The sequence below is a fragment of the Cetorhinus maximus genome, chromosome 15 (assembly GCF_964194155.1).
Source record: "Cetorhinus maximus chromosome 15, sCetMax3.hap1.1, whole genome shotgun sequence".
Classification (NCBI taxonomy): Eukaryota; Metazoa; Chordata; class Chondrichthyes; order Lamniformes; family Cetorhinidae; genus Cetorhinus; species Cetorhinus maximus.
This window is the reverse complement of record NC_135893.1, coordinates 314,687-326,711: the sequence shown is the minus strand read 5'-3', so window position 1 is coordinate 326,711 and position 12,025 is coordinate 314,687. Positions and strand designations below refer to the sequence as shown.

The window sequence follows — 12,025 nt, the reverse complement described above, 5'->3', positions numbered from 1 at the left end:
TGTAACCTGCAAGGTTACAGACCAGGTGCTGGAAAGGGGGATTAAAATGAACAGCTAGTTTTTTTTCTCCTTTCGGCCGGTGCAGACACAATGGGCTGAATGGCCTCTTTCTCACTATAAATGTTCTATGGCTCTATGATTATTGTCATTTTAAAATTGTCAGTCAGACTCACAGTGTGATGCATTTACATGTACTGGAAGCTACATATATGAATACACAGGGCTCTGTTCTTTGCAGACAGAACAGGTACACACATTGCACCTGTTTCAAATAAACAAAATAAGTGACAGCCATTCACTGACTCATTTTTAGGGCAATGCCTTGGCTAATCAGGGTCAAGCTGCCTGGTCTAAATTTCAAACAATGCTTGACAGGTAATTGCCAGTCACCATTGCTGGTGCATTCTCCATGTCAACGCCGCTACCAATCAGAGTTCACTTGCTAACCAATCAGCACTCTCTTCTCATACAATATAAATTGTTGTTTTCCCCTTAGATTGATTTCCTGGTGAGTGGAAGTCAAAAAGCTTCGACATGTCTCTTTTTCCAGCAAGACTCATGACGATGTAATTTTCCCAAGTTCCTCCCTCCTTTCCATTTCCTGATTTACAGCTATTTCTGAGATGTTACTTGTATCCTCCATAGTGAAGACCAAAGCAAAATATCTGTTCAATTCATCTGCCATCTCCTTATTTTCCATTATTCATTCCCGAGACTCACTTTCTATTGGGCCAACGCTTACTTTGTTAACTCTTTTCTTTTTCAAATATCTATGGAAACTCTTATTATCTGTCTTGATGTTTCTAGCTAGCTTTCTCCTGTACTCTAATTTTGCCTCCTTATTAATCTTTTAGGCATTCTTTGCTGCTTTTTATATTCTGTCCTATCTCTTGATCTGCACCCATTCTTGTACAATGATATACTTTTTCTTTAAGTTTGATGCTACCTTAAACTTTTTTAGTTAACCACAGATGATGGGTCTTCCCCTTGGAATAGAGCTTTGGAGTCAGGACTTTGAGGCTGTCCACCATCCAGGACGCTAGGAGGAATCCACCTCCCTCCCACTGTCCCGTTCTTCCTCACTCCCTGCCTCTGACAGTAGCAGATGCCAATCAGCAAACAATGTACGGCAGCTCCAGACCTTGATGGGTTTTCACTGGAATGTGATTCATTAGGCACGGAGCAATGCTGATTTATTTGGTGTTGGAACCTTGAGAGGAGATTTCAGCTGAGCCTGGTTCTCCATGGAGTGGGCTAATCATTAATAGGATGTCCCTTTGCTCAGCCCAAAGAACGATTCATTAACTCCTCCCACCCAAAAAGAGATGCTTCCCATTTTGAATGCTCGAGAGGTTTCACAAATCTTGACAGCTTCAGCATGATGCGTGTGAGGTTTGCCAATGCATCAAGCACCTTCTAACCTCCCCTTGTTACCCACCAAGTTGCCCCCATCCTCCTTCACAATCACTGCCTTGTCGTTCCTCTCCCCCCTGTAACCATTCAGTCTCCCCTGGTTACCCTGGTCCCTATTATCATTTATGTGGACATTCCTGTTCTCCCCCTGATCCCATAATTATTGTCGTGCTCATGCTCCTCCTGACTCTGACCCTTCCCGTTCTTGAGGCCAGCTGTACCTGATTTTCTGTGACCCCCAACCCACCATGAGACCATCGCTACCCACGCATGAGCCTTGCACTAACCCTAACCCTAACCCCACCTGATCCAACTCACCCTCTGACTGTGGCTGTACCCTCCGCTTTCCACTACCCTCATTCAAACATTTAGGACTAAATTCTTGAACTCACAGACCACGCCATTTAGACCCATCTCTCTATGACACCCACTGCCCAGAGAGAGGCCATCCACAGTCCTTCAATGGGACCAAGGCATGTGTGACATGCTTACCCTTCTAAACTGCCCTGGACAGCCTGGCTTCCTTCACTGGACACCCTCCCATCCTTCCCCACTAACCTTGCCTCCCTTGTCCAGCCTTTGTGCAGCTTGGCCTACAAGTACCCGATCTCAATCAAGAGGCCGACATTTGCGAGCAGTCACTGAGAAGAACAAAGCAGTGGCTAGTTATTCCAAAGTCCAGGAAGAAGTCTACCTCACGAGGTGCACACCGCTTGATGTGCAGTTGTAAATGTGAACACAAAAAAATCTTGCTGGCAGAGAACTTAATTTGGAGGGTTAAATTAATTCCAGCAAGGTGGCCTTTTATTGAGTATGCATGATATGCTAATACATGTGAAAGGATTTCCCAACAAACAAAGTCCCAAGAACATAGAGGAGAGTTTACTCCCCATCGGGCAGGCTGGGAAGGAGCGGGTGCAGGTGCGCCGCCATTTTACATGGGGGGCCAATGAAGGCCTGCCCAGTGTGATACACACCTGGAAACGCTCAGCGCTCCCTGTGTGGGAGGGGGGAGGAGGGAGAGTCTTTCGGACATGCACATGGGAGAGCGCAGAAATCTCCCTGAGGCACGGAGCTTAATTTCATTATGAAAACTTGAAAAATAGAATTTTAAAAATCATTCAGACATGTCCCCTCGTGTGACAGTGTCACATGAGCTGGGACATGTCAATAAATTTTAATAAAAATTTTTATTAAAGTTATAAACCCTTCATGAAACCTCGTCCCGTCCGTGGATGAGGTTCCGTGAAAAATGCGAAGGCCGCCTGGGCTCTTCACCTGCCGCCATCCACAAGGTTAGACGGGCAGGCCAGACAACTATTTCAGTTAGATTATTAACGGCCTTCTCAGGCCTTTGACAGTTTGGCGGGTACGCAGGCGACTCCGCTGTGCACCCGCCGAATTGAAGATCAGAATGACGCACGGTGACATCGGGGCACACGCCCAACATCACCGCACATCACTCTACACATCGGCGTGGAGGGCCTGTCCCCACTCGCCAACCGGAAGATTCTACCCATAATTCTAAAAGTTCATCCCACCATCAGGAAACTGATTTTTGGCCTCTTGCCAAATAAAGATTCCCCCATCGGCCAAGCTTCCCATTGCTGGAAGAACTAGAAGATTCCAGCCTTCATCTAACAGCGCGATGAGAGCAACATTTCATCCTTAATACCCCATCATCAGCTTCTCCCGCTGCTGTTCAAAACCATCCTTGTTTCTTAGTGATTTAGATCAACCAAACCTAGGGAGAAACTGACAAGATTGAAGATTTATGGAGATGACTTGGTCACCTGGGCAGTAATCTGACAACGCGGGTGGGTGGGGGGGGGGGGGGGGCACCACCCCCCCGGCCACACGGGGGGTACCGCCCCCTGGCCACACGGGGGGTACCGCCCCCTGGCCACACGGGGGGTACCGCCCCCTGGCTACACGGGGGTTGCCACCCCCTGACCAGATGAATCAATCACTGGGTCAATGCAGCAAGTTTCCGTTCTATTGGGTAAGGATTTCATTGGTTGAATAGAGGCAGGCACCAGATTCTGCCCAAGTGACATCATAATGTCATTCGAACCTAAACACATTATTTGAATGATTGCAATTTAGCTCGGACGGATCCATTTTATGCCCTTTTTTACTTCCAGAAGAATTTAAATAAAATATAAAAGTCACAATCATCTCCATTCCTCAAATTCTGTCTTCTCCAGGTCCCTTCACCAGGGCCATGTCTTATCAAACCCAAATCTCACTTATTTTTGCTGGAAATCTGCTCCAATTGGAATCTGTTCCTCCAAAGTTAATAATGAATCCATTCCCACCGGAATGTCTTCTTATTTCCTGCCATCATGGCACATGACACTCTCCTAAAATTGCAAATATCTTGTTGAGATTTTTGTTTCTTTCTCTGCTTTATTCTATTCACTGCTGGTCCCGTGTTTGAATTTTATGCAAGTGCTGAAAGGTCTGCTTCACATCCCAGTGTTCCTATTGGTGAATTCATGATCTGTGGTCCACCATCAGACCACCCCAACCTTCTGCTGCTGCTTACCCCCCACCATTCCTTAATCTTCTATCTTTGCCCACCAGATGTTGGAAGAAGTAATCAGCTAGTGAAACAACAAATTGGTAGCAGTCAGCAGATGTTCCACTCCGTAACAATTCAAGCATTTAGGCCTCTAACTTTAACCCTTTAAAGTGCCAGTGAGCAGCATTCAGCTTGACTATAGCACCAGCTTGTTACTGTATCCGCTGCTTATTTTCTCCATTGTTGGGGATGTGGGTGAGAAGGAGCAGAATAGCACATTGTACGTAGTTGGGAAAAGACAGAGCATCAGGCATCGGCAGAGTGGAGAAGTAGAGCTTCAGGATTTGGGGAAGTATGATGAGCAGCAGCATCAAAACTCAGCCCTTCTCTCAAGTATCTCCTAAAGGTATCTGCTTCACATGCTCACTATTGTGGGACAAAAAGTCAATGCTGATTTTATCAGCTACATGCTGCATTTCCGAGCTCATGGTCTGTCAAATAAATTGTAAGTAGCAGCGTGTCTAATTCTATATAAACCAAAATCTCTTTCATACATTCTGCAGTTAATGACTACGTACCTTCAACAGGATGATCCTCCATGTTGGTATAAGTTAAAGATGCTGACATCCCCAGGCTGTAGCCCATCATACACGATATGACTTCAGATGCACTTAAGGGCAGATTGAGGTTGTTGTGTCGGTTGATAAGCCCTGGCATTTTGTTGGAGTATGTTTCTTTAGTGTGTGTACACACACACACACACAGGCGTTTTGATGTATATAACCAGCAATGTCCAAAGCTGCTTAACTGGCTATAACCTGATAGGGAAAAGAAAATCTGTAAAAAAAAAATCTGCATCATTTCGACAAATATTAAACCACCCACACAATCTGCTGGACAACCAGCTGAGTACTTGTCATTTTATCCTTCATAGAAAATGAATTGATGATCAAACACAAAACAGCTGCCCCTGATTAGAATCACAATGTGTGCTACTACTTTAATTTTTAGACATAATTAACTCTCGTAAAATAATCCTTAATTTTTATTTGGATAAAACCTTAAAACACTATTGAATAAGCGAACTTTTTTTCAAACACTACTTTCTGTTCGATTACTGGGGCCATAACTTCCGAGCTGCAGGGCGATGTAATTGGGGGTTACTCCAAAGATGAGCTGGGGAAAAGCACCTCCCACCCACAGCCCTCCACCACCAGACACTCCCAGGTAAGGTTTGCATGGCAATTGCCTGGGAAGTGCAAATTTCCCCTGGGCCAAAGCCCTTCATTGGAAACCATCTGAAAATGTCATTCAAATCGCAAACTTTAGATGGTTCTGACTGGGTTACATCAATAGTTACAAAAGTTAGAATAATTAAAACCAATTCTAACCTCTGGGTATCTATTGCACAGTCCCACACTGGCCCCCCACAGGACTCCCTCCAACTCCCGAACCCCAGGAAGAATCACCCCCACCTCCACACCCTGACTACACCCCAGCCCCCCAAAGGACTCCCACACCCCCTCTCCAACTACCCCTGTCCCACCGGGCTCCCCCACCCCCAGGCAACCCAGCCCCCATGGGACTCCCCCACACCCCCAAACCCCCAGGGAACACCCCCCGACCTCCCATGACTGCCGCCCCATGTGGACACCCCCACAGAATATCCCCCACCCTCAAGTATGCACTCCCAACATGAACTCCCCAACCCAGAGGATTCCTCCCACAGGAATCTCCACTCCCATTGGACTCTTCCCCCACCCCCAGTCACAAGGCCCCCACCAGACCTGTCTGCCGACCTCCACCGCCCCCCCCAGCACCCCCTGCCACTGCCAAGCCCGACTCTCACCCCCACCCCCCCAAGACCCGACCTTACCTGACACCCCCGTTACCCAAGGCCCGATCTGACAACGCCCCTCAAGGCCCAACCCGGCATGACATTCCCACCCCCCCTCACAAAGGCCCGGCCTTCCCAACACCTCCCTCTTCCCCACCCAATCCTAACCCCTTTACTTTCTATACTCACCTTCTAAACTGTGCTGGGCCTTTAAACTTACACGGTGTATGGCAGTTTATGAGCTTAAAAAAGAGGATGTGGCTTACTTACTGCAACTCTGCAGCCCTCGACGCTGGGCCCTGGGGACCTGCACTGCCCAGATCTCACCTGGCCTGAGTCGGAAGGTCAGGCGAGATAGGAGTACCTGGATTTCAAGGTACAAACCTTCGAACAGAATGGCAATCTGACTCAATTACCACTCAATCTGCCTCAATTACCACTCAATCTGACTCAATTACCACTCAATCTGACTCAATTACCACTCAATCTGCCTCAGTTACCACTCAATCTGACTCAATTACCACTCAATCTGACCCAATTGCCACTCAATCTGACTCAATTGCCACTCAATCTGACTCAATTAACACTCAATCTGCCTCAATTACCACTCAATCTGACTCAATTACCACTCAATCTGCCTCAATTACCACTCAATCTGACTCAATTACCACTCAATCTGACTCAATTGCCACTCAATCTGACTCAATTGTCACTCAATCTGACTCAATTACCACTCAATCTGACTCAATTGTCACTCAATCTGACTCAATTACCACTCAATCTGCCTCAGTTACCACTCAATCTGACTCAATTGCCACTCAATCTGACTCAATTGTCACTCAATCTGACTCAATTGTCACTCAATCTGACTCAATTGTCACTCAATCTGACTCAATTGCCACTCAATCTGACTCAATTGTCACTCAATCTGACTCAATTGCCACTCAATCTGACTCAATTGCCACTCCATTGGAAGTTACAGCCCTGGAGGTAAACACTGAACCTTACTTGTGACCTGTATTGGTAACATTTCAAAAACTAACAAAGATTTGTTCTACACAGTAGCTTCCTCAAAATTGTTGCTGGAGTTTCTTTGTACACGAATTTTGTAAAGCAATTTTATGTTGGCTACAAATATTCTAGATATATATTATTTATATTTATTCATCTGTGGGATTTGGGTGTCAGTGGGAAGCCCAGCATTTATTGCCCATCCCTAGTTGCCCTTGAGAAGGTGGTGGTGAGCTGCCTTCTTGAACCGCTGCAGTCCCTGTGGTGTAGGTACACCCACAGTGCTGTTAGGGAGGGAGTTCCAGGATTTTGAATCAGCTGTTTTGTGTTTTGATTCAGTTTATGGTCTTTTACCACATGGAAATCTGTAGAGTGGGAAAATATTACTCAGACGAAGAAGTTTGGGAAGCCAGAGTTTGGCATTGGGACGGGGATGCTGGGTGGGGGTGGGGGTGCTGGGTGGGGGTGGGGGATGTGAGCAACGGCACAGGGTCAGGGGCATGGGTGGGAAAAATGACAAAAACAAGTATTGTTATTTTGAATTATTTTTGACGTTTGATACTGAGTTTAGTGTTTATATGTGATCTAGTAGCCCTCGTTCTCGTTCTGAATTCCTAGACCCTCTCCTGCCACTGCAACAACTTCTATTTCCATTCTCCACATCACAATGCGAGAGCACTCACACACCAGTCTCACTGGATTAATAATACCACATTATGTAGGAATGAAATGAACAAAAGCAGTAAAAGGATTCAGAGGAAAGTGAAAGGCGATTAGGACAGCCTGTTCCTTCACACTTCAAAACAGAAGAAATGTTATGAATATTCTCCTCCAATTAATTATTTTCAAATGACAAATTTCTATACCTAATCCTGCATACCCATTAAACTGAAACTTGATCACAAATGCCTGGGATAACATGGCTCCTCACATTAGCCCGTACGCTGTTGGGGTAAACAGTGGATATGGGCTGTACACAATACCCACTTTTTCTATTGACAGTAGTAGAAAATTTGACAGATTATATAGATCAGGTTAAAAACTAAAAATTAACTTTATTAAAAAGTAAAGTTACACAGAGGACAAAATAGATCAGATGATTAGATAGCAATATATTACAACATTCACAGATATCTTAATTTGTTCTCTGATTCCAATGTAATAAATTATTTTGAGATTTCTCGAATGGGATTTTTCTGTCTGGGGCAGAGTATTAGTGGGTAGGGTTGTAGAGATAAGCCAGGGAACTACAGACCAGTGAGTCTCACGTCAGTGGTAGGGAAACTATTGGAGAAAATTCTGAAGGAGAGAATCTATCTCCACTTGGAGAGGCAAGGTTTGATCAGGGATAGTCAGCATGGCTTTGTCAGAGGGAGGTCATGCCTAACAAATTTGATTGAATTTTTTGAGATGGTTACCAGGTGTGTGGATGAGGGGTAGTGCAGTTGATGTAGTTTATATGGATTTCAGCAAAGCCTTTGACAAGGTCCCACATGGGAGACTTATAAAGAAGGCAAATGCACATGGGATACAGGGTAATTTGATAAGGTCGATTCAAAATTGGCTTAGTTGTAGGAGGCAGAGGGTGATGACAGAAGGATGCTTTAGTGACTGGAAGCCAGTGTCCAGTGGCGTACCACAGGGATCTGTGCTGGGTCCCCTATTATTTGTCATTTACATAAACAACATAGATGACTATGTAGGGGGTAGGATTAGTAAGTTTGCAGATGACACAAAGATTGGCCAGGTTAACAGTGAAGTTGAGTGTCTTGGACTACAGGAAGATATAGACAGGATGGTCAAATGGGCAGATAAGTGGCAGATGGAATTTAACCCTGAAAAGTGTGAGGTGATACACTTTGGAAGGAGTAATTTGACAAGGAAGTATTCAGTGAATGGCATAACACTAGCAAGTTCTGAGGACCAAAGGGACCTTGGCATGTGTGTCCATAGATCTCTGAAGGCAGAGGGGCATGTTAGTGGGGTGATGAAAAAGGCATATGGGACACTTGCCTTTATCAATCGAGGCATGGATTACAAAAGTAGGGAGGTCATGTTGGTGTTGTATAGAACCTTGGTGAGGCCACAGCTGGAGTACTGTGTGCAGTTCTGGTCGCCACATTATAGGAAGGATGTGATTGCACTGGAGGGGGTGCAGAGGAGATTCACCAGGATGTTGCCTGGGATGAAACATTTAAGTTATGAAGAGAGGTTGGATAGACTTGGGTTGTTTTCATTGGAGCAGAGAAGACTGAGGGGCGACCTGATGGAGGTGTACAAGATTATGAGGGGCATGGACAGGGTGGATAGGGAGCAGCTATTCCCCTTAGTTGAAAAGTCAGTCACGAGGGGACATAAGTTCAAGGTGAGGGGCAGGAGGTTTAGGGGGGATGTGAGGAAAAACTTTTATATCCAGAGGGTGGTGACGGTCTGGAATGCGCTGCCTGGGAGGGTGGTGGAGGCGGGTTGCCTCACATCCTTTAAAAAGTACCTGGATGAGCACTTGGCACGTCATAACATTCAAGGCTATGGGCCAAGTGCTGGTAAATGGGATTAGGTAGGTAGGTCAGGTGTTTCTCACGTGTCGGTGCAGACTCGATGGGCCAAAGGGCCTCTTCTGCACTGTGTGATTCTGTGATTCTGTGGTTAATAGGCCCAGGCTCCATCGGAGCACTCCCTACAAGGTGTTCACCCCCTACCCCCAGGTTCCCCTCCCCCAATTGTCTATCAAACACCAGACTCTCCACCAGCCCCCAAAGAGACACACAAACACTTCCCAAAGTCCCAATCCAGCGCTGAGTGCAGCCTGAGGAGTGGACACTGCTCCTGGTGGCATTGCCAGCTCTGGAGAGCTGCCAGCATCTGATTGACGAGAAGCTCTCTGAGGTGGGACTTCCTGACCCTGAAAAAGGCAGAAATCCTGCCTCCAGCCTATTAGTGGCCAATCAGCCATTAAATGGCTACAGGGCAGCCATTCTTCTGCTGGGCAGGCTCTCCCCTGACATTTTAGCCAGGGATGTGGGGACCCTGTGAGGGTAGAAATCTGAGATGGATAGATTTTTCTCATCAAAGGTATTAGGGGTATGGGACTGTTGCAAATATCTAGTTCATGGTTCATGTTAATACTTTAGAGGTGATAGAAAGAACTGTAAATTCACTTGCCTGGATGAGTGCAGCTCCAACAACATTCAAGAAGCTCGACACCATCCAGGACAAAGCAGCCGCTTGATTGGCACCACATCCACAAACATTCACTCCCTCCACCACCGACGCACAGTAGCAGCAGTGTGTACCATCTACAGGATGCTCTGCAGCAACTCACCAAGGCTCCTTAGGCAGCACCTTCCAAACCAACGACCACTACCATCTAGAAGGACAATTCGGCAGATAGATGGGAACACCACACCTGGAAGTTCCCCTCCAAGCCACTCACCATCCTGACTTGGAAATATATCACCGTTCCTTCACTGTCGCTGGGTCAAAATCCTGGAGCTCCCTCCCTAACAGCACTGTGGGTGTACCTACACCACATGGACTGCAGTGGTTCAAGAAGACAGCTCACCACCCCCTTCTCAAGGGTAACTAGGGATGGGCAATAAATGCTGGCCTAATTAGCAATGCCTACACCCATAAATTAATATTAAAAAAAGGTGAAAGGGAGGGAGGAACTTAATTACAATCACCAGGGAAATGGGACTGAGAAAGCTATTAGAAGTAAAAGCTGACAAGTCCTCAGGACCTGATGCACTGCATCCTAAGGTCTTAAAAGAAGTGGCTGCAGTGATAGAGGCATTGTTTTTAATTTTCCAAAATTGCTTAGATTCAGGAAGAGTCCCAGCGGATTGGTAAATAGCAAATGTAACACCTTTTTTTCAAGAAAGGAGGGAGGTAGAAAGCAGGAAACCACAGGTCAGTTAGCCTAACATCTGTCCATGGGGAAAATGCTAGAAGACATTATTAAGGAGATTATACCGGGTCGCTTAGAAAATGTAAATGCAATCAGGCAAAGTCAACATGGTTTTCTGAAAGGGGAATTATGCTTGATTAATTTGCTAGCGCTCTTTGAGGAAGTAACTAGCAAGGTGGACAAAGGGGAACCTATAGATGTGGTGTACTTGGATTTCCAAAAGGCATTTGATAAGGTGCCACATCAAACATTACTACACAAAATAAAAGCTCATGGTATAGGGGGTAACATATTAGCATGGATAAAGGATTGGTTAGCTAACACCATCCTGACTTGGAAATATATCACCGTTCCTTCACTGTCACTGGAAACAGAGATTAGGGATAAATGGGTCATTCTCAGGTTGGCAAGATGTAGCAAGTAAACTGCCAAGGGGATCAGTGCTCAACTGTTTACAATATATATCAGTGACTTGGATGAAGGGATCAAACATATGGTTGCTAAATTTGCTGATGACACAAAGATAGGTAGGAAAGTAAGTTGTGAAGAGGACAGAAGGAGTCAGCAAAGGGACATAGATAGGTTAAGTGAGTGGGGAAAAAATTGGCAGATGGAGTATAATGTAGGAAAATCTGAGGTTGTCCCATTTTGTCAGGAAAAATAAAAGAGCAGTATACTATCTAAATGGAGAGGGATTGCAGAACTCTGCAGTACAGAAGGATCTGGGTGACCTGGTACATGAATCACAAAAGGTTAGTATGCAGATACAGCAAGTGGTAGGAAGGCAAATGAAATGTTGTCATTTATTGCAGAGAAAATGGAATATGAAAGTAAAGATGTTTTCTATTGTTGTACAGGGCATTGGTGAGACCACATCCAGAGAACAGTGTACAGTTTAGGTCTCATGATTTAAGGAAGGGCATAATTGTATAGAAGCAGTTTAGAGAAGGTGCACTTGGCTGACACTGGGGATGAAGGGATTATCTTATGAGGAAATGTTGGACAGGTTGAGCCTGTATCCATTGGAGTTTAGAAGAATGAGAGGCGATCTTACTGAAACATATAAGATCCTTAGGAACCAGGCAGGGTCTTTGCTGAGAGGATGATTCCCTTGTGGGAGAGACTAGAACTAGGGGACACAGTTTAAAATAATGGGTCTTCCATTTAAGACGGAGAGAAGGAGAAGTGTTTTCTCTCAGAGGCTGGTTAGTCAGTGGAATGCTGTTCCCCAGAGAGCATTGAAGACAGTGTCACTAAATATTTTTAAGCTGAGTTAGTTAGATTCTTAGTTGACAAGGAAGCCAAATGTTGTACAGGGTAGACAGGAAAGTAG

At 45.5% G+C, this 12,025-nt stretch overlaps 1 protein-coding gene across 1 annotated transcript in view; it reads right to left on the bottom strand.

Annotated features, from left to right (window-relative positions):
• Positions 1-4,654, bottom strand: part of vwa5b1 (von Willebrand factor A domain containing 5B1) — a 258,318-nt gene extending 253,664 nt beyond the window's left edge. Inside the window, 1 exon segment of the mRNA XM_078557677.1 lies at positions 4,516-4,654. Within this exon segment, the coding sequence (XP_078413803.1) occupies positions 4,516-4,654 (139 nt within the window).
• Between the last annotated feature and the right edge of the window lie 7,371 nt (positions 4,655-12,025).